General features: G+C 38.1%; 3 protein-coding genes across 3 annotated transcripts in view; all 3 read right to left on the reverse strand.

Moving 5' to 3' along the window:
• The window catches only part of otomp (otolith matrix protein), a 28,339-nt gene extending 27,441 nt beyond the window's left edge, over window positions 1-898 (reverse strand). The window contains exon 1 of the mRNA XM_074691697.1: window positions 875-898. The gene's annotated coding sequence lies outside the window, so the exon portion shown is untranslated. The remainder of the gene's footprint in view (window positions 1-874) is intronic.
• Window positions 87-10,780, reverse strand: d2hgdh (D-2-hydroxyglutarate dehydrogenase). The gene is made up of 10 exons (XM_074691686.1): window positions 10,610-10,780; window positions 9,040-9,406; window positions 8,900-8,957; window positions 7,566-7,705; window positions 7,295-7,488; window positions 7,047-7,215; window positions 6,821-6,964; window positions 6,594-6,736; window positions 2,070-2,235; window positions 87-1,980 (listed from the first exon to the last, which is right to left on the reverse strand). The coding sequence occupies exons 2-10, from the start codon at window positions 9,380-9,382 to the stop codon at window positions 1,712-1,714; spliced, it is 1,626 nt and encodes a 541-aa protein (XP_074547787.1). The 5' UTR covers window positions 9,383-9,406; window positions 10,610-10,780; the 3' UTR covers window positions 87-1,711.
• A 2,118-nt stretch (window positions 10,781-12,898) lies between these two features.
• On the reverse strand, window positions 12,899-25,264 carry LOC141806269 (RNA polymerase II elongation factor ELL-like). Its single transcript, XM_074691685.1, has 12 exons — window positions 24,988-25,264; window positions 20,492-20,536; window positions 20,263-20,384; window positions 18,323-18,483; window positions 17,264-17,556; window positions 16,198-16,319; window positions 15,660-16,113; window positions 15,511-15,583; window positions 15,357-15,423; window positions 15,084-15,255; window positions 13,179-13,223; window positions 12,899-13,069 (listed from the first exon to the last, which is right to left on the reverse strand). Exons 1-12 carry the CDS (start codon window positions 25,120-25,122, stop codon window positions 12,950-12,952), a joined length of 1,809 nt encoding a protein of 602 aa, XP_074547786.1. The 5' UTR covers window positions 25,123-25,264; the 3' UTR covers window positions 12,899-12,949.
• Window positions 25,265-25,607: the final 343 nt, after the last annotated feature.

The raw sequence follows: 25,607 nt of genomic DNA on the forward strand, positions 1-25,607 counted from the left end.
TTGCTGTAAAAAAAGGGTTAAAAAAAAACTCGCCAGGGAAACGAGAAAAGTTTCTTGTTTTAAGACATTTTTCTAGTTTGAAGTAATTTTTTCTTGTTCCTCTGGCAGATTATTTTGAATAACTTGAATTCAGACATTTTTCTGGACTGGTTTGCTGAATGTGGCTCAGATTTAGTATAATACGACAATATTTACTTTAAAAAAGACAAAAACACTGGATAAGATTTCAGTTTTTGCAGTGAACCTGTCCTGTCTTCACTTTTATTTTTGGCTCTGGTGTCCGAAGAGAGAAAAACCAGGGAACCATGATGGAGTTTACCGTTAAAGTTTTATCACGCACAGACTGAGCAGATGGCAGATGGTATTAGCTCAACAAGCTAGCGTTTGTTTAGTTTTTAACTTGAAAGGAGTAAAAGTGTCAGAGTTATAAAATATGGTACAGCATAATTTTTAAAAAAAAAAGGCTTCTTGTAGATAAACTGCTTAATCCTCTGAATCTATATTAAAAAAAAAATCTTAAGTTTGTTTGCGCCAAAAAACTTAAACTGAATATTAGATTAGCTAGATTTTTTCTCTGGGTAAAATCCCCCAGAGCCCCAAACTTTATCGACTTTTTTTAGATTTTAACTCCCTCAAAGTTAAAGGAGGAACTCCTGTTGCATCTGTTACTCTCTATAGCAATAAAATAACCCGTAACTGAAGGGGAATTCAAATTTGTTGGAAAGAGCCAAGCTAATATCTGTCAACTCAGATCAAAGAAGAGAAACGGGTGAAATAAAATTAAAAAAGAAAATTTTTTAGGAGTAAAATTTCAGTCAAATTCTTAATTTTTTTGCTTGATGGGACTGTAAAAAAAAAATTGATGTCATCTTACTCGGCTTGAAGTGAGATCTCCACAAAAACTGCTCCCCCTGGTGGCTGGCTGCAGTATAGGTTAAAAAATCCATCTCCCAGTCATTCCAGATGGGCTGTGGTCAAACTTTAAAAAATTAATCCACCTGGTAGAAATGTTTCTCACGTCTGATTGTTGTGGTGATTTGAAGATATCATTTGGCTGTCTTGTATCCAAGTCCTCTTTTTTCTGAAATGTTTAGTTTTCATTAGTTATACGAGGTTAAAAATGAGGTTTTACGTCACGTTTAACGATGATTAACAGCTGACGTTCTCGTGTATTTTTTTCGGGGATCATAAAATATGTCTGGAGGTAGAGTCAGGAAGTGATTAGACTCTTGAAAGAAAAATAATATTATTTTTGTGATCTTCACACCAGCGAGCCAGTCTGCAACTTATAGGCAAGTGCAAATTTATTAAGTGTTGGCATGACAACGTCCTTAATCCAGCAGGATTCCCCAAACAATCGCCTTTGTTTAGTGTTTTTAGTCGTAAATTTCATTCAAAGTGGCTGTAAAAAGCTTTAAAAGTCTTAAATTTGATGTGCTGATTCATGCAGAAACCCTGCTTCAGTAAAAACACTTTTAAAGTCACTTTTTTATTAGTAAAGAAAAAACATCTCTGGATCAGCGCTCTCTTCACTTCCTGTTTGCCTCCTAGTGGCGATCAGAGAGCCACGTTTCTCCACAGACAGAAAATATAACTCCAACGCCTTAAACTTCCGGGCTTTTCCACAGATCATGGAGTGGATCACACTGAGGCCGCTCAGACCTGAGCAGCTGAGGTAGTTTGGTTTAGAACCGGACCACGCCGCCCCCCCTCAGAGTCCTTTCAGGTGGTCTGGCAGGGTCTTGTAGGGGTTGAGGATGCCTTTGGGGTCCAGCAGGGTCTTGAAGTCCCTCATCAGAGCCACGGCCTGGCTGGGTTTGCTGTAGTAGATGTAGTTCCTCTTCTTCAGGCCCAGCCCGTGCTCCGCGCTGATGCTGCCCTGACAGCCGGCCGTCCACTCGTAGACGAACGGCTCGATGGCGGCGAGGAGAGCCGGGTCTTTGGCTGGAGACGTGATGTTCAGGTGGAGGTTCCCGTCGCCTGAGAAAGCAGACGGGAGAAGAAAGTTAAACTCTTTCCTCACTTCCTCCTCCTCCTGCTGGACGTGTTTCTCCGTCCCCTGGTCTTACCGACGTGTCCGTACCCCACCACGCTCTTCGCCCGCTGCCCCAGGTGCGCCCTCATGTCCGTCACCAGCTGGTAGAGGCGCTCCAGGGGGAGAGAGATGTCGTACTTGTAGGTGAAGCCGTCGTGAGTCAGAGCCTCAGTGACGCGTTCACGCATCGACCACAGCGCCTGGAAACAGCGAGGAGGAAACGTTTATCAGAGCGCCAGGAGCCGACGGCTCAGCTGAGAGGAGAGACGGTGACGACTGATTCAGGTGTTCACACCTTTATTAAAAAACTACACGTGTGTATGGAAACATGGATGTGTGATTTAAAGTATAAATGATTTCATGAAGGTTCGTATGTTTTTATCTATACATGAAGGTTTGTTTGTTTAATGTATGTTTCTATGGACAGATGTGGACACTGTGTTTTTTTCTGAAAATTATAAAAAATAAAAAGATTTAAAAAAAAACATAGATGGTTACCCTTTGGTTTTTTTTTCTTTTTTTATTCTTTCATTCTTTTTTTTTTTTTTTTTTTTTTTTCAAGTTTGAGTGGTTTTTTCTGTGTTTTTATTTTTTTAACAATTCTGAAAAAACAGGGATTAGCCTTTGTTTTTTTCCCAAAAAATTTTAAAAATTTGAATAACACCAAAAGACAACCCTGAGAGCTTATTTAACCCTAGTGTATGTTAAAAGGAGCCGTAGGAGTGTCCCCAGAGTGATTTATTTATGGTCAAAATTCTGAAAAACTGTAAGGGGTTAGCCTTTCATTTTTGTCAAGGTTTTTAAATATTTGGGGGAAGTCAACCCTGAGGGTTTAGTTTCAAGAGATCAGGAGTGTACCGAGTGTGTTTTTCAGCATTTTATTATTGGTCTTAATTCTGAAAAAAGTAAGGGGTTAGCCTTAGCTTTTGTCTGTGCTTTTTTTTTGATTCAAAGGTTTATAAACCACCAACATTTTTAACCTGATGAATTATTTAATTCTAGGGTATGTTTGTAAGACATGTAGGATTTTCCCCTCTGCTTTAAGAAAGTTTTTATGTTTGGTCAAAATTCTGAGGAAAAAAACCCTAAGGGGTTAGCCTTTTGATTTTTTTTTTCCAAAATTTTCACAAGTTTATAAAAACACCAAAACACAACCATGATGGCTAATTAACCCCTGAGGTTTGCTTATCAAAGGCCTCTGAGTTTCCCCTGTGGATTTAGAAAAAAAAACATTTTTGACCAAAATTTTGAGAAAAACAAAAACAAAAAATAAAACAAAACAAAGGGGTTAGCCTTTGTTATTTTATTTATTCATTTTTCAATTCAAAATACCACAAGACAACCCTGAGGGTTCACCTACCCTCACAGGTATACCCCTATAGGGTAAAGTTTTAAAAATATGGAAAACAACATTTTAACTCTGAGGACTTATTTAGTCTGAGTTGTGCCCATAAAAGCCCTCAGAGTTTCTCCAGTAAGTTTTTAAAAAATAAATATTGTAGGTCAAAGTATGCAAAAAATTAAGAGGCTAGCTTTTATGTGTGTTTATGAGCAATTTATTTTAGGTCAAAATTCTGAAGAAAGTAAGGGGTTAGCCTTAGCTTTTTTTTTTTTTTTTTTTAAGTTTTATTCAAAAGTTTAAAAAAACACCAACATTTTAATCTCATAGATCATTTATTTCTAGGGTTTGCTTGTTAAAACCTAGGATTTTCCCATTAGGTTTAAAAAGTTTTTATGTTTGGTCAAAATTCTGAGAAAAAAAACCTAAGGGGTTAGCCTTTTGATTTTTTTTAAAGAATTTTCACAAGTTTATAAAAACACCAAAACACAACCCTGATGGCTAATTAACCATTAAAGTTTGCTTATCAAAGGCCTCTGAGTTTCCCCTGTGGATTTAGAAAACAAACATTTTTGACCAAAATTTTGAGAAAAAAATAAACAAAAACAAAGGGGTTAGCCTTTGTTTTTTTATTTATTTATTTTTTAATTTCAAAATACCACAAGACAACCCTGATGGTTGACCTTCCCTCACAGGTATACCCCTATAGGGTAAAGTTTTTAAAAACATGAAAAACAACATTTTAACTGTGAGGACTTATTTACTCTGAGTTGTGCCCATAAAAGCCCTCAGAGTTTCTCTGTTGGGTTTTTTATAAATAAATATTTTAGGTCAAAATTATGCAAAAAATTAAGAGGCTAGCTTTTATGTGTGTTTTTCAGCATTTTATTTTAGGTCAAAATTCTGAAGAAAGTAAGGGGTTAGCCTTAGCTTTTTTTTTTATTTAACTTTTATTCAAAAGTTTAAAAACCACCAACATTTTAATCTCATAGATCATTTATTTCTAGGATAAGCTTGTAAGTGACCTAGGGTTTCCCCCTTAGGTTTAAAAAGTTTTTATGTTTGGTCAAAATTCTGAGGAAAAAAAACCTAAGGGGTTAGCCTTTTCATTTTTTTTCAAGAATTTTCACAAGATTATAAAAACATCAAAACACAACCATGATGGCTTATTAACCCCTGAGGTTTGCTTATCAAAGGCCTTAGAGTTTCCCCTGTGGATTTAGAAAATAAACAGTTTTGACCAAAATTAAAAAAAAAAAAACAAAAAAAAACAAAGGGGTTAGCCTTTGGTTTTTTTTTTTATTTATTTATTTTTTAATTCAAAATACCACAAGACAACCCTGAGGGTTCACCTTCCCTCACAGGTATACCCCTATAGGGTAAAGTTTTAAAAATATGAAAAACAACATTTTAACTGTGAGGACTTATTAAGTCAGAGTTGTGCCCATAAAAGCCCTCAGAGTTTCTCTGTTGAGGTTTTTCAAAATAAATATTTCAGGTCAAAATTATGCAAAAAAATTTAAGAGGCTAGCTTTTATGTGTGTTTTTGAGCAATTCATTTTAGGTCAAAATTCTGAAGAAAGTAAGGGGTTAGCATTAGCTTTTTTTTTTTTTTTTAACTTTTATTCAAAAGTTAAAAAAACCACCAACATTTTAATCTCACAGATCATTTATTTCTAGGGTTTGCTTCTAAGTGACCTAGGATTTTCCCATTAGGTTTAAAAAAGTTTTTATGTTTGGTCAAAATTCTGAGGAAAAAAAACCTAAGGGGTTAGCCTTTTGATTTTTTTTCAAGAATTTTCACAAGATTATAAAAACACCGAAACACAACCCCAATGGCTAATTAACCCCTGAGGTTTGCTTATCAAAGCCCTTGGAGTTTCCTGTGTGGATTTAGAAAAAAACAGTTTTGACCAAAATTAAAAAAAACAAAAAAAAAAACAAAGGGGTTAGCCTTTGTTTTTTTTTTTTTTATTTATTTATTTATTTTTTAATTCAAAATACTGGAAGGCAACCCTGAGGGTTGACCTACCCTCACAGGTATACCCCTATAGGGTAAAGTTTTTAAAATATGAAAAACAACATTTAACTGTGAGGACTTATTAAGTCAGAGTTGTGCCCATAAAACCCCTTAGAGTTTCTCCACTGAGGTTTTTTAAATAAATATTTCAGGTCAAAATTATGCAAAAAAAATTAAGAGGCTAGCTTTTATGTGTGTTTTTGAGCAATTTATTTTAGGTCAAAATTCTGAAGAAAGTAAGGGGTTAGCCTTAGCTTTTTTTTTTTTTTTTTTAAGTTTTATTCAAAAGTTTAAAAAAACACCAACATTTTAATCTCATAGATCATTTATTTCTAGGGTTTGCTTGTAAGTGACCTAGGATTTCCCCCTTAGGTTTAAAAAGTTTTTATGTTTGGTTTAAATTCTGAGAAAAAAAACCTAAGGGGTTAGCCTTTTGATTTTTTTTCCAAAATTTTCACAAGTTTAAAAAAAACAACAAAACACAACCATGATGGCTAATTAACCCCTAAGGTTTGCTTTAAAAAGCCCTCTGAGTGTCCCCCTGTGGATTATTTAAAATTAGCAAAAGTCAAAATTTTTAAAAATGGAAGGGTTTAACCTTTGTCTTATTTTCAAAATTTTATAAACACTTTTCCAAAAACACCACAAGACAACCCTGAGGGCTCATTTACCTTTAGAGTATGTTTCTAAGGGCCCCAGGGAGTGTCCCTACATCTTTTTTCACTGTTATTTTTAAAAACTTAGAGGATATCCTTAAGATTTTGTCCAAAATACTCACAAAAAATAAATGAAAAAGGGTATATTTTTAGGTTTTAAATTGAAAAAAAATATCATACAACATTTGATAAATTTATAAAATATATTAAATAAATTATTATGTAACCATGCATCCATACAAACTTACATTGTTGTATAATTATAATAAATAAAAATTAAAATAAAAAATAAAAAAAAGTATTTCAAATCAAGTTTCTTTTTGGTTCATTTTTGTCTATTTTTTTTATCAACCTCTGAGTGTTTTCCTGTGGTGATGAGGAACATTAAATAACCTCGAGGAGCTGAAGTCGACTCCTACAAAACTTTTCCAGTTATTTTTTAAATTCTGACTTTAAACTACATCGTAAATAATATTTTCTTCTGCCAGAGGAAGACGTCAGCTGATGATGATAATTCAAAGAATAAAAAAATCCCAGCTTCACCTTTATTTTGGAGTCTTCAGTCGCCACCGTCCCGTCAGTCACCAGTGATGATGTCATCGCCTCCTCTAAGAAGTTGTGCAGTTTCTCTCCGTCGTGAGCGGCGTCAGATCCCGACGTTTCGATGACGACGTAGAACGGACAATCTGAGCGACAGGAAGTGATCGTTCAGCGTCTGTTTACTCTGTAACACTTTGAGAGTGTGAAGAGACGTGTGTGTGTTTACTCACCAGAGATAGGGTTTGCCAGTTTGAGGTGTGTGTTCAGCAGCCTCATACACTCGCTGTCCAGAAACTCAAAGGCTGAAAGGATTTCTCCCAGCATGCCTCTGCAGAGTTGAAACGTCTTCAGGAGCTGCTCGAACGTCTCGCAGCCTGAGAAGATTCAGAGAGTTAACGAAACGAACGTCAGGCGGGAAATGAATCCAAATTTATCATCCTCTGCAGCGAGTCTCACCCAGGAAAACCACGTTGACAGATTTAGGTTTCCGTGGACAGAGGATGGACACCGCCGTGATGACGCCGAGCGTTCCCTCTGACCCGATGAAGAGCTGCTTCAGGTCGTATCCTGTGTTATCCTTCCTCAGTGTCGCCAAGCAGTCCAGCACACGCCCGTCTGCCAAAACCTGCACGCCACATCGACAAACGCTGACCTCAGATCAGTGTTTTCATCCTTTAACCCTTCGTTTGTTCAGCTCCACTCACCACCTCCAGGCCCAGCACCGTCCCGTGTAAGGAGCCGTATCGCAGCAGCCGCAGTCCGCCCGCGTTGGTCGCCACGTTTCCTCCAATCTGGCAGCTGCCTTTGGCTCCAAGATCGAGCGGCATGATGAAGTCTTTCTCCTCCAGGTACAGAGACAAGTTCTCCAGGACACAGCCGGCCTGGCAGGTCAGGATCCCTGAAGACGGCAAAACAAAACAAAACTCTGAGCCTGTTTAAAGAACATAAAACACACGTCAGGAGCTTCAGACTCACCGGAGATGCTGTCAAACGTCAGGATGTTGTTCATGAGCGCGGTGGAGAGAATGATCTCATCGTAAACTGGAACACTTCCCCCGACCAGCCCCGTGTTTCCTCCCTGAGGGTTCACCGCCAGATTACGGCTGTTACAGTATCTACAGGAGGGAAAACACAGACGTTTACACCTCCTCATGAACCTGTCGTTTGTTCACATTTTCTCTTAAACCAAAGGTGTTCAACCTGTGGTCCTTTGACTCCTCTGCAGTGGCTCCTTGTAGCTTCAAAAATATATTACTGAAATAAAGAATTGTTATTTTTCTTCCAGAGGGTATTGATGATTAAAGACATTGACACTAAATAAAATCCTGCGTTAACATTTAGTTCAACTAAATCTTCATCCCATCTGTCAATAAGCTTTTAAATTTCAGGGAGATTTTGGCAAGTTTTTTTTTCATTTTTTCAAATTAAACAAAAAAAAATCAATTTTTTTAAAAGATTGTGTAAATTTTTGCTGATTTCATTTCTTTTTTAAATTTTTTTGCAATGTAATTGAAGTCTTTTTTTTTTTAAAAAAAAAAAACAAAAACACTTTTTTCAGTCATTTGAAAATGCAGCAAATTTTAGAAATAATTATTTTTTTTATTTTTTATTTTTTTTTTGCAAATTTCTGAATTTTGCAAACCTGTGAATTCTAAAATTTTGGTGATTGTTGCACATTTTTTAAATTTCCTTTATATAAAAATAGCAAATTATTGAAATAAAAATAATATACATATATATTTTTTTTTTTTTTGCAAACTTTATTAATTTTGCAAACCTTTGAATTCCACAATTTTGGGGATTGTTGCACATTTTTAACATTTCCTTTATATAAAAATTGCTAATAATTAATTTATTTTTTTTTTGGCAAATTTATAAATTTTGCAAACTTTTGTATTCCAAAATCTTTTGGATTGTTGCACATATTTACATATCCTTTTCATAAAAAATTGCAAGCTTCAGAAATTTAAAATTTCTGAAAAATTTTGCAAATATTTGAAATTGTTAAAAAATTTGTAAATTTATTTAAATTTAGGATATCACAGTTTTTTTAATTCTCAAATTTATGAAAAATGAAAACACCCAAAGAAATCACACTTAGAGTTTAATAAACAGAAAAAAACTTTTTGTTTAGATAATTATTCACTCGATCTTTACCTTGTTTAGAATTTTATTAACTTTTTTTTGTCTTTACTGTGAAGATAAAGTTGTTTTTGTGGCTCCTGAATGACTTTAATCCAGGTGATCTGGGAAAAATGGCTCTAATGACAGTAAAGGTAGTAGACCCCTGCCCCCTGATTGGTCCTTACTGGAGAATCTGTGAAACTTCCTCTGTGGTTTGGGGTCGCAGCAACACTTCACCGTAACCTGCAGAAAAAATAAAAACCATGAGCTTCAGGAAGAAAAACATGTTCATGTGGAGTCAGCGGGGTTGATCTGCAGCTGTCACCTCTGACTGATTTGAGCCAATCCACATTACTGGACTCCAGCAGGTCTGGATCAGTGATGGTCCCCCTCGGCAGGATCTCTCTGAAGAAGGCCAGATCCTCGGGAGTTATCCTGGAGAAGGGACGTCTCTCTGGGGGAGCAGCCGGGGACGGCTTGAGCTCGTCTGTCCCGGCGTGGAGCTTTCGACAGCTCGCCGCAGAGCGCCCTGAGCTGACGGTCAGGAATGGACGGCTGTGGGCAGCAGAGACATGTCGGGCTGTAGCTGGAGACGAGAGGCTGCTGTGGAGGTGGAGATGTCTGAGAGCTGCTCTCAGTTTCAGGGCTTTTTGGAAATTCCCGGCCATTTCTGGAGGAGCTGGAAGAACAACCTGCAAAGAGAGAAAAAGATGTGAAACACAGCTGAAGTTAGACAATCGAGACTTTATATTAAAACTCTATATTTCAGCCTGACCATAAATCTCTTTAATCTGCCAATTCAGTCACTTATTTAGAGAGGCTGCAGTGATCTAACAGCATACATCTTGTTTTTAAGATGAGGACGGCTAAATCATAAGATAACACAAAAAAATAAGACTCAAAACAAGCAGAATAAACCGTTTTCAGCTGTAAACAGCATCTGTGTTTGCATAAAAATTGAGCTTTTTCATAAATAGCAGTGCCCAAATGGTTACAAAAGAAGAAGGAGACGGTGAAAAGAGAAGTCTACTCTTCAGACAATAAATAAACAATTAATATTTCTTTTACAAAAACATGAGGGATGAGTTTCTAATCATCAACACTGCCAAAAAAATAAAGAAAAAAATAGTGCAGAAAAGTAAGGAGGATGAAAACCAGCACAAATATTAAAAAAGCAGTTTTGCCTTGATGCAAAAATGTGCTCAACTTGAAGGACAGGAGCAATGACTGGTCTGTGCAGTTGTGTGAATGCTGAATGTGTTTTTTCTTAGTGTTTTTATTTCTAACCCATGTTTATTTGAATCAGAGTTAGCAGTGACTTCATTTAAAGTTTCAGATTTATATCTATTTATATTTCAGTATTTAAAAAACACTGACCAAAAAGATCAAATTAAATTAAATTTAAAAAAAAAAAAAAAAAAAAAAAACCTGACCACGTGATGCAGTAATTCAGTTAGATTAATGAAAATTTAAAATATAAAACAAAGTGAGTCATGTTGATAGCTAAATTTACAGCTATGCTTTTCTTCTGAAGAGAGGTCTGGATACAATGAGACTCTTTAATTCTCTTATATAAGTAACCACAGATAATTAACGGGTTTTCCTACAGGAGGGTTTCTCATTTCAAAACGCGTTTTGATATTTAATCGTAGGAAACTGTTTCTGTTATTCAGGCTCATCTCGTTCTGTTTGTGCTTTCAATGTGTGTAATGTAATAGAAATAAACAATGACAACAATATTGTTGCTTTGTGTATCCCGTCTAAAGCTACACACACGGTTTTAATCCATAAAAACATATATCAGTACCTTATAAACAGGCTGATAGCTGTTATTCCTGTTAGCTCCGGCGGCTAACCCAGCTAGCTCAGCTAACGGAGTATTTTCATCCACTCACCGTAAACCTTCACCTAACAGTCCTCATCTCTGCCTTCTTCTATCTCCATTCTTCTCATATCTTGAGTGAAAAGCGTCTCAAAGTTCACGGACGGAGCAGTTTCTTCATGTGTCACCCTCAGTGTTTACAGCCAAGACGAGTTAGCAGCAGACGAGCAGGCACGCTGTGTGATTGGTGGGTCACATGAGGAGTGGACCAATCAGATTCGTTCTTTCAGTATCAGCCAATAGACGTTAGTCTTTCAGTGTGAGGTGCAGCAAATCATGACTGAGGAGTATGAGGCGTGAAGAGGAAGTTAACTGTTTACAGTTTACCCAGTTTACCTCGCAGCGGGGGTGAAGTTAGTCCTCCTGAGGTCAAACTGTGAGCAGGATCAGTTCTTCCCAGGACAGTCAGACTAAAATATTATTATTTTACAAACTAAAGATGCATCTGACACAAGTTTACATCCGCCATTGCACTCCTGTACATCTTTACTCTATTTATAATATAATATAATATAATATAATATAATATAATATAATATAATATAATATAATATAATATAATATAATATAATATAATAATATAAAATGATATACATTAAGTTATATTATTCGATATCATACTATTTTATATTGTATTTTATTATATTTTATATAATAAAATATTTATATATATTTATATTATATTATATTATACCATATAATATTGTATTATATTATAACTATTATTTTATTTTATTTTATATTATATTATATTATATTATATTATATTATATTATATTATATTATATTATATTATATTATATTATATTACATTATATTATATTATATTACATTATATTATATATTAAACACAATAATCTACCTTCACATATGCAGCAGACTGCATATCTGCATAGTTAGTTGCCTGTTTTTTGTTATTTGCATGGTTAGTTGCATAGTATTTATTTAGTTTGTTGCATAATAATGAGCTAGTTGCATAGTTAGTAAGTTGAAAGTTGGTTAGTTGCAAAAATCTTTTAGTGGTTAGTTAGTTTTATAGCTAGTTTCACATTTTGTTTGTTAGTTGGTTGCATTATTTTTTGCACAGTCGCATAGTTAGTTGCTTGCATAGTTTGTTGGTCAGTTAGTTCCATGGTCAGTTGCATATTTAGTTGGTTGGTTGGTTGTATAATTAGTGAGTTGCATAGTTTTTTAATCTGTTGTTTTTGTATTTTTGTACTCTGCACCTAACAGGATCGGTCTAATTTTTCTGTACTTGTAAAGCGACCAGTGAATATTCCAGTTTTAAGTGTTTAACCAATAATCATTCAGAATGATTGATGAGAATGATTCATTCTCCAAGTTAAATGATACTTGTGATGCTAGGAGACAAAGTGCCCTGCACAGGATTGTTGACAAGCATTACAACCAAAAGTCTTCAGGTAAACAAAGATGAAATCCAACCCTACGAACACAAACCCATTTATTTAAAACTCTGACATTATTTATTCTGCATGCTCTCTGTAAAGTACAAAGCATGCAACATCTTTTTATTTCTCTTTTTCCAGCATCACGTTACAGTAACAATAACTCCAGAACCTCCCGCTCTGATCATAGAAACACGTTTAAAATCTGATACTGCAATTCGTAATTCCCTGAATACAACTTCAAGAAAGCTTTTTCTGTTCACCGTAACAGTCTTCTGTGCTCCAGGAAAACAAGAACACTAGTGGAGTACAAGAAATCCAGCATAGGAGTAGAAACCATTTCAGGCACTGACGACACGAGCAGAACGACTCGATCGCAGGAGAAACGTCTCCATGAACCAAACCCAGAAATACGTCGTTTAAAGGTGTAAACATCTGCACCCAGCTGCAGTCAGAGCTCCCCGCTTCGTGGGAGCTGTCTGCGTATGTACAGCGTGCAGTTTTCTCATGCTTGAACACTAACATGGCTAACAGAACAGAAGCAAACACCCAGGCTGGCTGAAGTCACAGAAAGAGTGATGGAGATGTGAATGTACAGATGGTTTGAGCTTAGCACCTCATCTCCACAAACAGTGAATGTATTTGCATTTCTAAAGAGTTAAGCTTTAAGTTTCTTTGTGAATCCTCTGATGATCCTTGGCAGTGTCGTGCCGCTCACGCAGCAGCAGACAAACGTCTCCGTTAGTCTGTCAGAAAGATCGGACATTAAAGGGCTGATTCCGGAGCGAACCACTGACACGTCTCAAACTCCTGCAGCGAACACGTTCCCAGCAGGTCTGAGCAGACGGCTTCGAGCCCTGAAGACCACAGATCCCAGCTCCATGGCTTTATTTCAGCAGCTTAAAGCTCAGCTTAAGGTAACTTCACCGGTTTCAGAGTGGACCTCTTCAGTTTGGACTGGCCTGCAGCTGCTGTTGGTCGTACTCAGAGATCAGCTTCTTGATGTGCGCCAGTTTGTTGTGCAGGTATTCACAGCGGATCTTCTCCTGGTTGAAGTTGGGGTTGGACTAAAAGTAGGATCAGAAAAAAAGACGTTAAACTGGTGCAGCACAAAAAACAGAGCAGAGTTTTAAAGATATCAGAATTAGAGCTGAGCCGTCTCAGGACAGTGGTTACCTTTTTAATTTTGCGATACTCTTGAAGGATTCGATCATGAACCGTCTGCAAGAAAACAGAACAAACATCAGAAACCTGTGATTTGTGTGTTTGACATGTACAAACCTGTTTCCTCCTTGTAAAATGTGGATGTTCACTCCAACTTTTAAAAAGCGACAGCTTTTGTCCTGGGGTCGTGGGCACTTTCTGGTGAAGACATGACTCTGAACGAGGCGTGTGTTTGTTTTGGAAATCAATCAGATCTTCTTTTTAATTCTTCTTTTCTTTATTCAAGACAACTTTTTCCCAGATCCAGCTCCACGAGGTAAGGTATTTATCAACAGTTAGGTAGAGCTACACTTTGAAACCTGACAACAAGCTAACTTTGTCAGTTTGTAGCGTAGTTTAGCAGTTGCTATATTTCTCTCTCCTTACAGCCCGGTGCTCTGAGACGTGTCTGTAACGTGTAACGTTAGTGAATCCTGGTTCTGTCCTACCAGAGCTCATCTACCAACTCCAACCTCACCAAGCAGAGCTAACGTAACCTGGCTCTTCATTTTATTGATAGACTCTCAAGTTTGAACAGACCACTGCAGAATAACTGCTGACTGTGGGTTGGAGACTACATTAGCACAAACAGGTTAGCCTGGGGTTTAGGTTTTAGCTTGTATTTCAGTCTTAAGCTTGTGTTTAAGCTATTAGCCTGTGTTTTAGCCTTTGGCTTGTGTTTTAGGTTTTAGCCCCTGTTTTAGCATTAAGCTCAGGTTTAAGGCTGTAGCTTGGGTTTTAACCTTTAGCTCCTTCCCTAGCCTTTAGCTTGTGTTTTAGTCCTTGGCTCGTGTTTAAGCCTTGGGCTCAAGTTTTAGCCTTCAGTTTGTGTTTTAGCTCTGGGCTTGTATTTTAGACTTTAGCTCAGGTTTAAGCCTTTAGCTTGTTTTCTAGCATTTAGCTTGTGTTCTGGTCTTCAGCTTATATTTTAGCCTTTAGCTCTTGTTTCAGCCTTGGGCTCAGTTTTAAGCCTTAAGCTCCTCTTTTAGCTTTTAGTTCGGCTTTTAGCCTTGTGCTAATATGTTTAAGCTTTTAGCGCATGTTTAAGCCTTTAGCTTGTGTTTTTAGCCTTTAGCTCGTCTCCTAGTCTTTAGCTCTTGTTTTGGCCTTTACCTCATTTTTTAGCCTTTAGCTCAGGTTTTAGCATTACGCTCCACTTTTAGCCTTTAGCTCGGGTTTTGGCCTTAATTGTGTGTTTAAGCCTTCAGCTCCTGTTTCAGCCTTTAGCTCCACCCCTCGCCTTTAACTCTTGTTTTAGCCTTGGGCTCTTGTTTTGGCCTTTAGCTCATTTTTTAGCCTTAAGCTCAGGTTTAAGCCTGTAGCTCATGTGTTTAAGCCTTTAACTCGTGTTTTAGCCTCTGGCTTTTGTTTTAGCATTTAGCTCATCTTTTAGCCTTTAGCTCTGGCTTAAGCCTTTAGCTTGTGTTTAAGCCTTTAGTTTGTGTTTTTTAACCTTTAGCTAATGTCTTTTAGCCTTTAGCTTGTGTTTTAGCCTTAAGCTTGTCTTTGGCCCTTGTTAAAGCCTTTAGCTTATGTTTTAGTCTTTATCTTCTGTTTAAACCAGTTCCTGTTTTAGCCTTTAGCTTGTGCTCTATCTCTCTCCTGTTTCTCTTTCTTCTGCTCTTCTGTCCTTTTTTCTGTCTGACAGTTAGGCTCCAGTGTCCACCATCACTACAAAATTAATCACAGAAATCATTTTCAGCAGAGAGTTGTTCTAAACTTCCTGTTCCCTTATTGTAGCTGATAATCTCATGTTAAAGTGTGGATTAGGATCAGGCAGATATCTAGAAGGAGACTTTTTCAGGATCACTCAGAAACTCCTCACAGCTCCTTTCAGCTGAGTATCTGAGGTGAGGTGCAGGCTGTCTCCATGTTTACCTTGTATTTGTGTGATTGGTGGTGAAGCTGTTTGAGCTGCGTGTCCAGCTCCATGAACTGTCGCGTCACGCTGTCGATTCGAGCGTGTATGTCTCTGTACTCGCTGTACTCTCTGTTGAAGTCCAGCTTGTAGTTCTGCCTCTGGTCGTGGCTCTGGATCTTTGTGTAGGACCTGCAGACCAGGAGCACAAAGGATCAGATCAGGGAAAAAGATGTTTGTGTTCAGATGCTCAGGTAAAATTTGTGACAAAAGCACCAAAAACATTTACTCACGATAAATAATCTGACGTGTCTTTGTCCGCCTGGAGCAGACTGGAGTCAAACATAATCTCATTTGGCTCTGAGAGGAAGAAGGAAATGAATCCAAACAGTTAAAAAAAGAAGATGTAACATCAGGAGCTGTGTGCGTCCAGGTAACAGCACTCACCTGTGAAGTCCACAGGAGCAGAATCCTCTGGTTCTCGTTTTCTTCCTTTCTTCTCCGTCCCTCGAGTTCTCTCCTTCAAAACAAAACCAAACCTCAGTGAGCGGCTCGTTACGTCAGATAAAAACTCCTCTCAGCCTGTCTCTCCTCACCTGTTCTTTGTGTTTGCTCTTCTTCCTTTTAAACCTGTGTCTGCCCTCGTCAGGCGCCACCTGGAGGTCTGGAGCAGGTTTTGAAGGATCCGCTGATGGCTCCTCCTGATGAGCCGGTTCGAGCCTCTTGGTCACTTCCTCTTCCTGCCGACAGACGGCCGACAAAGAGTCGAACAGCTTTCTGGGATCGAGCGAGTTCTTCTTGTCGTCCGTCGTCGTCTCTGTACCGTTCCTGTGGGCCGGTTGTCTGGACGCCCTCTCTCGTGGTCTCTCACTTCCTGTTTTAGCAGACAGGTGTGATATCCTGGGCTTCTTACTCAGCAGGGGGTCGGTGTACTCCTCCAGCAGGGCGGGTTTTGGGCGGTGGGCAGGGGAGGAGTTTGGGGTGTCTCGTAGGGGGCTGACCTGAGCTTCAGGCACACTGAGGAGGTTTGGCTGAGGCTGAAAGATTCTCCTGTCAGCAGCAGGAGAAGAAGAAGAAGAGTCAGCTGTTTGCTCCGACTGATTTTAACATAATGTGTGAGGAAGTGTTTGTTACCTGACGAGGATCCGTTTGAGCAGCTGCTGATCTCCTGACGTGTAGCCGGGCCAGTCCTTCTGCACCTCTTTGTACAGACCGTCCTTCAGACTGAACGTGTTGTCTCTGCTGAGCTGGCCCACCTGCAGGTACGGCAAAACATGAAGGAGGAGCATGAAGAGATTCAGTTAGGATTCTTCGAAAGGCTAAGCTGCTTTGGTGAAATATCTGCAGGTGACAAAGATCAGAATCTGGTCTGGACCTTGCTCTGCATGAGTATGAGTTTCTACAGCAGGGGTCTGAAACTTTCACTTTCATAGGAGCCATTTTCCCTCAGCTCTCCTTGATTAAAGTCATTCAGGAGCCACAAAATCTACTTTATCTTCACAATAAAGACAAAAAAAATGTATAAAATTCTTAATATAGTAAAAATCTAGTGAATAATTATTTAAACTAAAGTTTTTTATTTAAAAAATGGTAAATGTGATTTGAAAAAACATACAAAAACATACATTGTTATTTTAAAAATTCCTTTTTTATGTAAAAAAATGTGCAACAATCCCCAAGTTTTGGAATTTAAAAGTTTGCTAAATTCATAAATTTGCAAAAAAAATAAAAAATAAAAAAAATAAAAATAATTTCTTGTAAAATTTGCTGCATTTTCAAAGAATTGAAAATAATGTATTTTATTAAAAAGGAATAAAAAATAAATTGCAAAATTTGGAGAAAAAAAAAGGATATCAGCAAAAATCTGCAAGATCTTCAAAAATTGTTTTTTTTCTAAATTCAAAAAATGTACAAAAACTTGCAAAAATCTAAAAAAATTAAAAGCTTTATTGACAGATGTGATTAATATTTAGTTGAACAAAATGTTAATGCATGAATTTTTATAGTGTCTTTAATCATTAATACCCTCTGTAAGAAAATTTAAATTGGTTATTTCAATAATATTTTTTAAAGCTACATGGAGCCACTGCAGAGGAGTCAAAGGGCCGCATGAGGCTCCAGAGCCACAGGTTGAACACCCTTGGTGTAATGCTTCAGGTGTGGGATGATCAGTGTTTAAGAAGCGAGCAGAGAGCATTACCTCAGTCAGGACAGAGTCCAGCTCGTCTTTGTCCCCCGCCGTCAGCCCGTCGCTCTGCAGCCGGACCATCAGCTCCGGCCTCTTGTACGGCCTCAGAGCCAGCAGGTGAGTCACCCTGTCCCTGAGCGGGCGGCCCTGCAGCTCAGCCACGTTCTTCCTGTGCGACGTGAAGGCGCTCTTCTTGGACACGCCCACTCCTTTCCTGAGGTTTCTGACCACAGACTGGGCCGGGTGTCGCGGCTTCGCCAGGCTGGCCAGCGCGGGGGCCGGGGCTCGAACCGTCACCTTTTTGACTGCAAGGGAGCGGGAAGCTGACATCAGAAACAGTACGCTCAAAATAACTCCAGTTGAAATAAAATCAACAAGAAGTAAGAGGGGATTTTAGCCTGTAACTGTGTGTGTGTGTGTGTGTGTGTGTGTGTGTGTGTGTGTGTGTGTGTGTGTGTGTGAGAGTGAAACTGTGGTGGTCAGATCTGGCTGCAGAGGAAGAAAACCTCAGTGTGTTTTACCTGTGGCAGAAATGTGCATGAGAGGGTAAAAGACCTCGATTCACCTCTTCACAAACCCACAGACAGGTTACACACACACACACACACACACACACACACACACACACTCTCGCTGCAGTCTAATTCAGGAAATAACCACAGTTGCACCAGCCTGCAGCAGGAGAGGAAGCGCATTTTTTACAAGCTTCCTCTGAAGTGACAAAAAGAGAAATCAAAACCAGTGTGTGTGTGTGTGTGTGTGTGTGTGTGTGTGTGTGTGTGTGTGAGTGTTCGTATGTGCTAAAGTGTGTGTTCAGAGGCGGTGACGCAGTCTCTGTTTCGAGGGAAGTGGTTTGGCGGTTCAGAGAACGGGAGTGATGACGGGACAAGTTGCGGATTCATCATTCGTTTGCATTTCTTGATGATCTGTGTGTGTGTGTGTGTGTGTGTGTGTGTGTGTGTGTGTGTGTGTGTGTGTGTGTGTGTGTGTCGGTGCTTGTCTCCCTCCTCTCATGTACCCATGAAGACCCAAACGTGCTTGTGTGTGCGTGCTGTGCGTGCTGCGTCTCACCGCGGTAGCGCCCGCTCTGCTTGATGACGATGGCGCCTCGGCTGCGAGTCTCCTCCTCGACCTGGGCCATGCTCTGACGCGCCTTGTCGTACGAGTCATCCCCGGCCCTGACGGTCATCTTCTTCTGAATCACCCCGAGACATGACAGCTCCTGGGCGGCTCTGAGAGGAGAGGGGAGCGTGTTAGTCTTCCTGTTTGTGGCGTCTCTGGTTTTTCTGCTCGGGCTCAAACAGACGGTTTCCTCTGCTCCTGGCGTTCATCACAGTCCTGTCCCTTTGTGTCAGGGTCTCTCAGACCAGGACAGTCAGGAACCCCGGGTCCTCTCTGGCATTTAAAAAGAGACGGAGCCAGCAGGGGGACTTTTCCCGCAGCAGAGACATTTTAAAACAGTGAGAACTGCTCAGAAGCTCGGCTAATTATAAATATAAAAAACAAACTGAACACAATCACTGAGCAACAAACATGATCACAGCCTCACCGCTCTGATTGCAGCATTAGCAGGAAGATCTCCTCCTGGTTTTAGGAGTTTTTGGGTTTGATTTAGCAGATCGCTATCACCCCCACTCATACAAAGGCAGATCTTTACAGCACATACATTATTTATGGCTTTAATAAAGGTTGCTTTGTTGATCTTCTTTTTAACTCTACTTTTCTTTGTTCAAGACAACTTTTTCCCAGATCCAGCTCCACGAGGTAACGTATTTATCAACAGTTAGGTAGAGCTACACTTTGAAACCTGACAACAAGCTAACTTTGTCAGTTTGTAGCGTAGTTTAGCAGCTGCTATATTTCTCTCTCCTCACAGCCCGGTGCTCTGAGACGTGTCTGTAACGTGTAACGTTAGTGAATCCTGGTTCTGTCCTACCAGAGCTCATCTACCAACTCCAACCTCACCAAGCAGAGCTAACGTAACCTGGCTCTTCATTTTATTGATAGACTCTCAAGTTTGAACAGACCACTGCAGAATGACTGCTGACTGTGGGTTGGAGGAAACATTAGCACAAACACATTAACCTGGGTTTAGCCTTTAGCTTATTCCTGCCTTTAGCTCTGGTTTTACTTTTCAGCTTGTGTTTTAGCCTTTAGCTTCTGTCCAAGCCTTTGGCTTGTGTTTGAGCCTTTAGCTGATGTTTTTAGCATTTAGCTCTTGTTTAAGCCTTCAGCTTCTTTTTATGACCTTAAGCTATTGTTTTAGTATTAAGCTTGTTTTTAAGTCTTTATTTCAGCCTTTAGCTCATGTTTTTTGGCCTTAAGCTCGTATTTTTGCCTTTAGCTTGTGTTTTAGACTTCAGCTTGTGTTTTAGCCTTAAGCTTGTGTTTTAGCTCTGGGCTTTTATTTTAGACTTTAGCTTGTGTTTCAGCCATTAGCTTGTGTTTTAGCCTTTAGCTTGTGTTTTAGCTCTGGGCTTGTATTTTAGATTTTAGCTTGTGTTTCAGCCATTAGCTTGTGTTTAAGCTTTTAGCTTATTTTTATGGCCTGCATCTCTTGTTTAAGCATTGAGCTTTTGTTTTCTTCTTTAGATTATGTTTCAGCCTTTAGCTCATGTTTTAGCCTTTTGCTTGTGTTTTAGCAGTTAGCTAATGTGTTTGCCTTTAGCTTGTGCTCTATCTCTCTCCTGTTTCTCTTTCTTCTTCTCTTCTGTCCTTTTTCTGTCTGACAATTAGGCTCCAGTGTCCACCATCACTACAAAATTAATCACAGAAATAGTTTTCAGCAGAGGAAAACACAGATCTCTCTGCTAAACTTCATCAGCTGGCGTGGTGTTGTCATGGAGACACAGACATGCCGTAAATCAATTTGGCCTTGTCTGACCAGATCAGGAAGCTAAGGTGAAAAGCTTCTTTGCAAACCAGAGAGCAGATGAGATCCAACCACAGCGCCACCTAGTGGTGCTGTTAACTTCAGTCTGTTTGACAGTAAGCAGATTAATTTTATTTACCCGGTCCCGAGCTGCTGCACACAGTCAAAGCTTCCGTTTGGATTGTCGCGGGCGTCGTTGGTCACACCGAAGGAGAAGATCCTCCGATCGTCCTTATTCTCCGAGCAGGGGATGGAGATTCTCTGTCACACAGAGAAGAGGAGGCAGACGAAGAGGAGAAGGAGTTTATTGAATAACTTCAAACAGTTATCAAGAGGAGTGAAGGTGATATAGGAGGAACAGGTCTTACCCCCTGGTTTCCATTGAAGCAGATGGTGGGGCGGGAGGACACAGTCTGCTGGAAGAAGACAAAGAGTTTGAGACTCTCAGAAAAAACAGACGACACAAACTTGAAAGAGCAGATGATCATTTTATGGTATGAGTTGATGCTAAATCAAACCCTGGTGATAAGCACAGACTGAATGGTAGAACTTAGTCCACATGCAGCTGCATGGATCACCAATTCACACAAAAGCGTTCACATTTTGTTGAACTAAAAATGCTTCACATCTTGCAATTAACCTTTAAATTTTTTTGCAAATTTTTGCAAGTTTTTTGACATTTTTCAAATCAAGAAAAAAGATAATTTTTTAAAGATTTTGCAAAATTTTTGCGGATTCCATTTTTTTGAATTTCTGCAAATCTTCACAATTTATTTCAATTCCATTTTTTTAAATAAAGATTTTTTTTTCTAATTTTTTGAAAATTTAGCAAATGTTTGAAAAAAAACATTTTTCTATTTTTTTTTTGTAAATATATGAAATTTTGACAAAATTTTTGAAGTTTAAAAATTTTAGGGATTTTTAATGCAAATTTGTAAATTTCAAAAATTTGCAACTTTTTGAAATTTCATTAAATTTTCAAATGTATGAAATTTATGACATTACATTTTTTTTTATCGAAAAAAAATATGTGCAAATTTATTAAAAATAAAAAACAAAGACATCACATGTACAATTTTATAAACATAAAAAACACTTTTTTATATGATAATTTACTAGACGTGTAGAATTTTACACACTTTTTAGTTCCTTATTGTATAGATAAAGTAGATTTTGTGGCTCCTGAATGACTTTAATCCAGGTGAGCTGCGGGAAAACTGGCTCCTATGAAAGTAAAGGTTGCAGACCCCTGACCTATACAGTAAATTCCACTACAGAGTCAAGTCTGTTTTAAATCGAGAGAATTATAGGCTGATTACTGACTATTAGAAGACGATGTTCAGTCTCCTTTAAGATTCTTGCGTCTTTGCAGACTCGTCAGTCTCTCCATAAATCCCAGGTGTGTATCCCTGCTCTTAGGACAGACTGAGCCTGGTTCAAACAGAGCCCAGGCTGCAGACATCTGTTCCTCACAGGACGACAGAGAAATGATAGGCTGTCACTCCTCAGAGGGGAAATCAGCCTGTGGGGGAGCGCAGAAACCACAGCCAACACGCTGCAGCCTGGTGGAAACTATGTGATTACTAGAATTTAATTGACCTTTTGGTGGAGATGGTGTCAGAGTCCACCTGTTGGTCTGAGCCGCGAGGCCAGTCAGGTGGCCGGGGAGCGATTTGGCACGGCTACATGTGGGGGTGTAATCAAGCCAAGTAGGTCATAAAATCACTCAACTCAAAGCCCTCTGAGACTCTGTGTGTGCTGTGTGTGTGCTGGGTGTGTGTGTGTGTGTGCTGGGTGTGTCCTGCCTCCTCCGTCTCTCTGCCTGTCATGAGGGTATTACCCTGAAAACCACAGGTATGACTCTTTTCATCAGAATAAAACTCTGCCTGTAACTCTCGTCACGGAGGAGTTTCCCATCTTTCAGCAAAGAATCGCTGAATTGAGGAAGTGTACACAACCAGACTTCCTGCTGAGTCTGATTCATTTCTGGTTAACTGGGTCAAATCTTTGTATGGAAGCCTGTGAGGGGCAATGTGATAATGTTAGCTCAGAATTTATTTCTTGCTCATTATTTTATCATCTCTTTTATTATTTTATTTACACTCTCAATATTGTTTTTTGTTGTTTTTTTTCTTTTTTGTGCCTGGGTTCATTTTTCATATCAAACTCCAGTTTTTCTGAGACTGTTTTGTTTTATTTTCTTTGTGCTGAAGCTTGTGTTTCTTGTTTTTAAGACCTGACTGTTGCCAAAGCACTTTTTAAACTTCTGTTTTCAAAATTTCTATTCAATTAAAACTATCGTTATTAATAAAAGGACTGGGATACTTCATACACCAGATGGGTATAAATCAAGCTTCCTATGTGCACATTTTTGAAGTTTCTGACGTCAATCTGCCTCCCAATGCCAGATCAAATGTTTTCTGTCACATGAAAAACTAGCTTGTATTTTACTTCGAAATTTTGATCCAATATCACTTGAAAATAAAACATCAAACATCTTTTCCTTTTCACTTTCTTCCTGCTTTAAATATACTGTTTGTTTACGTCAGTTGTCTATTACGTCGATCTTCACAATGTAGACAAAAAAAGTGTATAAATTTGAAACATATTAAAAATCTAGTGAATAACTATCTAAACAAGAAGATATTGTGTGTATAAAAGTGTACGTTATGTTTCAGGTTTTTATTTTCAATAAATTTGCAAATATTAAAACAATAGAAAACTATGTAATATCATAAACTTCATACATTAATAAATAATAAGATATTTCAGTAATTTAGTGATTTTTTCAAAAAAAAAAATAAACACAAAAAAATTTCATAAATTTGCAAAAAAATAAAAAAATAAAACACCTGCCTTTTTACAAATTTGCTCCATTTTAAAATTATTTAAAAAATGGGGGAAAAAATGCATAAATTAAAAAAATAAAGAAATTTGAAAATTTGAAAAATCTTTAAAAAAAATGGAATTTTTATTTCTAAATTTGAAAAAAGTTTACAAAAAATGAATTTCAATAAATTTGCAAAAAGTTTTTAAAAAATAATAAATAAATAAAAGGACATGTTATTAATTAATAATAAAATGATCAATTAAAATTCTTCATTTTATTGATATTTTTTCAAATCTACATTGAGCCACAGCAAAGGAGTCAGAGAGCCACATGAATCTCCAGAGCTGCAGGTTGCAGACCCCTGGACTAGGCGAATTGATTTTGCAGATATCTGTAATGATAACAAAAGTTATGACAGGTAAAGGAGGAGGGGATTGCTGCAGTGAATGTAGCTCTTGTTCCCCACAAAGTCCCTGATTATAAATTCATTAAAATGTTTTTTTCTCTTCTCTCCTCCAGTTTATTTGGGTCAGTATCCAATGGGAAGCCTGGCATGTCCAACGTCATGAACACATTTCTGACAGTCAAAAACACATTTAAGATATCTTTAACGGTAATTCTAGATAGTCAAAACTGAATTAGAGATATCTGCAAGTAATTACTATTGTTATTATTATTATTATTATAATTATTATAATAATTATTATTATTATTGTTGTTGTTATTATTACGATTACTGTTATAATAATAATAGCAACTACTATAGTTAATCCTAATATTATTATCAATATTATTATCATAATTGTTGTTGCTGTTGTATTATATATATATATATATATATATTTGGTGTGTGTTAGGGCAAGTTTGCCAATTTTTTGTTTTAACCTGGCAATACTGGGCTTTCTTAAAATTGAAACTTGGTTTCTTGTAAAAATGACATTATTTTTGTTAGTCTTAAAGTTTTTCTCTTCTGTAAGAGCAAGCCCAATGTATTATTATTTATTTTTCTTTGTAAGGAAAGTTAATACATATGTAAACTTTTTATTTCAGTATTTTACCTGGCAGCAACAGGCTTCCGTAAAGGTATAACTTAGTATTCCTCATTATGTCTCTTTCTTTGAGTAGAATCTTAATTTGTTTTCTTCCCTTTTTGTTAGGGCAAGTCCCAAAATAAAAATAATTATTAATCTGTTTATTTGTTTGTGTGTTTGTTTGAATTTGTTAATGTTTGGCACATAACATATTATCCTATAATTTTGTTTCATTTCTTTATTTAATTTTTATTTATTTATTTTATTATTATTTATATAGGTGACATTTAGGTTGTGTGACGAGGTGAAGGGTAGCTTTTGGGGAGTCATTGCAGATATCTGTAACTCAGTTTTGACTAGTGGAAACTGAGTTACAGATATCTCTAACTGTTATTGTGACCAGTCAAAACTGAATTATAGATATCTCCAACTGTATTTTTGACTAGTCACAATTATGTTGTTGATATCTATAATGTTAATTCCAGAGTCAAATGTAGCTGTTGAATGTTAAAGGTCTTGCCATAGTCGTGCAGATAGAGCCTGTCTGTAACTCTCTCCATGTAAACAGAAAGCCCAGACCCACAGACCCTCCTACCGACCAGCCTGACTCCCCCAGCAGCCTGCTTCCTTCCTCCTCTCCCCCACGCTGATGAACATGTTAAATACATGTTAAAAACATGTTAAATACTAAGCAGCAGCTGCTCCTGACTCAGCCAGGGGCTTGTTACGAGCATCAACACACTGTGAAGCGTTTCCGCATTGCATTATGCAACATGTATTCCCGTTTCTGAGCCAAAAGGAGGCTCAGAGGAGACAACAACCGAGGAGGTGAGAGGGAACTTGGGCTGAAACGAGAAGCAGCAGCTCAGCCCGCTCGTCTTTTGTTAGCATCTTTAATCTTTAAATGAAGGACGGCTCTCCGTAGCGAGGAGCTGCAGCAGAACCGGTCCTTCCTGTGTGTTTGGGCTCATTATTCGAGGAGTTACTGCTGAAAACAACCTACCTCTCCGTTTTGAAAGGAGCCCAGGGCTCTTGCCGCGCTGTCAGTGAGTTTCACATGAAAAACAGAGACGTTAGCGCCGCGGCTCAGTTTGGCGCTGGACAGTCCGTAACACTGGTTCTCCTTCAGCGCCAACATCCCGCAGCATGTCCCCCCAGCCAGCCTCAATCCGAACCGAACCGAGCCCGCATAAACACACCAGCATTGGAGCCAGAGGAACGTTGAACGGGTCCGTGTGGCTGCTCCTCCGCCGCGCGCTATTCTGGAGTAGATCGCATTACGTCATGACGGCAGACACGATTTTATTGGCTGGGAGACATAAATAAACCGTTACGTAGGGTTTACGTAACCACTTCTACTTTTTCTGTCTCCTTCTCTCTGAGCTGGGTTTATTTATTTCACATGAGGGGATTTAATGGAAGCCCGTTTCTTCTGCCAGGCGAAAAAGGAAGTGTGCTCATTGAAAAATAATAAAAAAAAAAATTAAAAAAAAATTAAATAAATAAAAAATAAATAGATGAAACAAAATTATTAGATAATATGTTATGTACCAAACAATAAAAAAATCAAACAAACACAACAAAAATTAACCAATTAATTATTGTTTTTATTTTGGGACTTGC

The sequence above is a fragment of the Halichoeres trimaculatus genome, unplaced genomic scaffold, assembly GCF_033239565.1.
Source record: "Halichoeres trimaculatus isolate MK-OKI-2021-1 unplaced genomic scaffold, fHalTri1.1 fHalTri1_scaffold_17, whole genome shotgun sequence".
Lineage (NCBI taxonomy): Eukaryota > Metazoa > Chordata > Actinopteri > Labriformes > Labridae > Halichoeres > Halichoeres trimaculatus.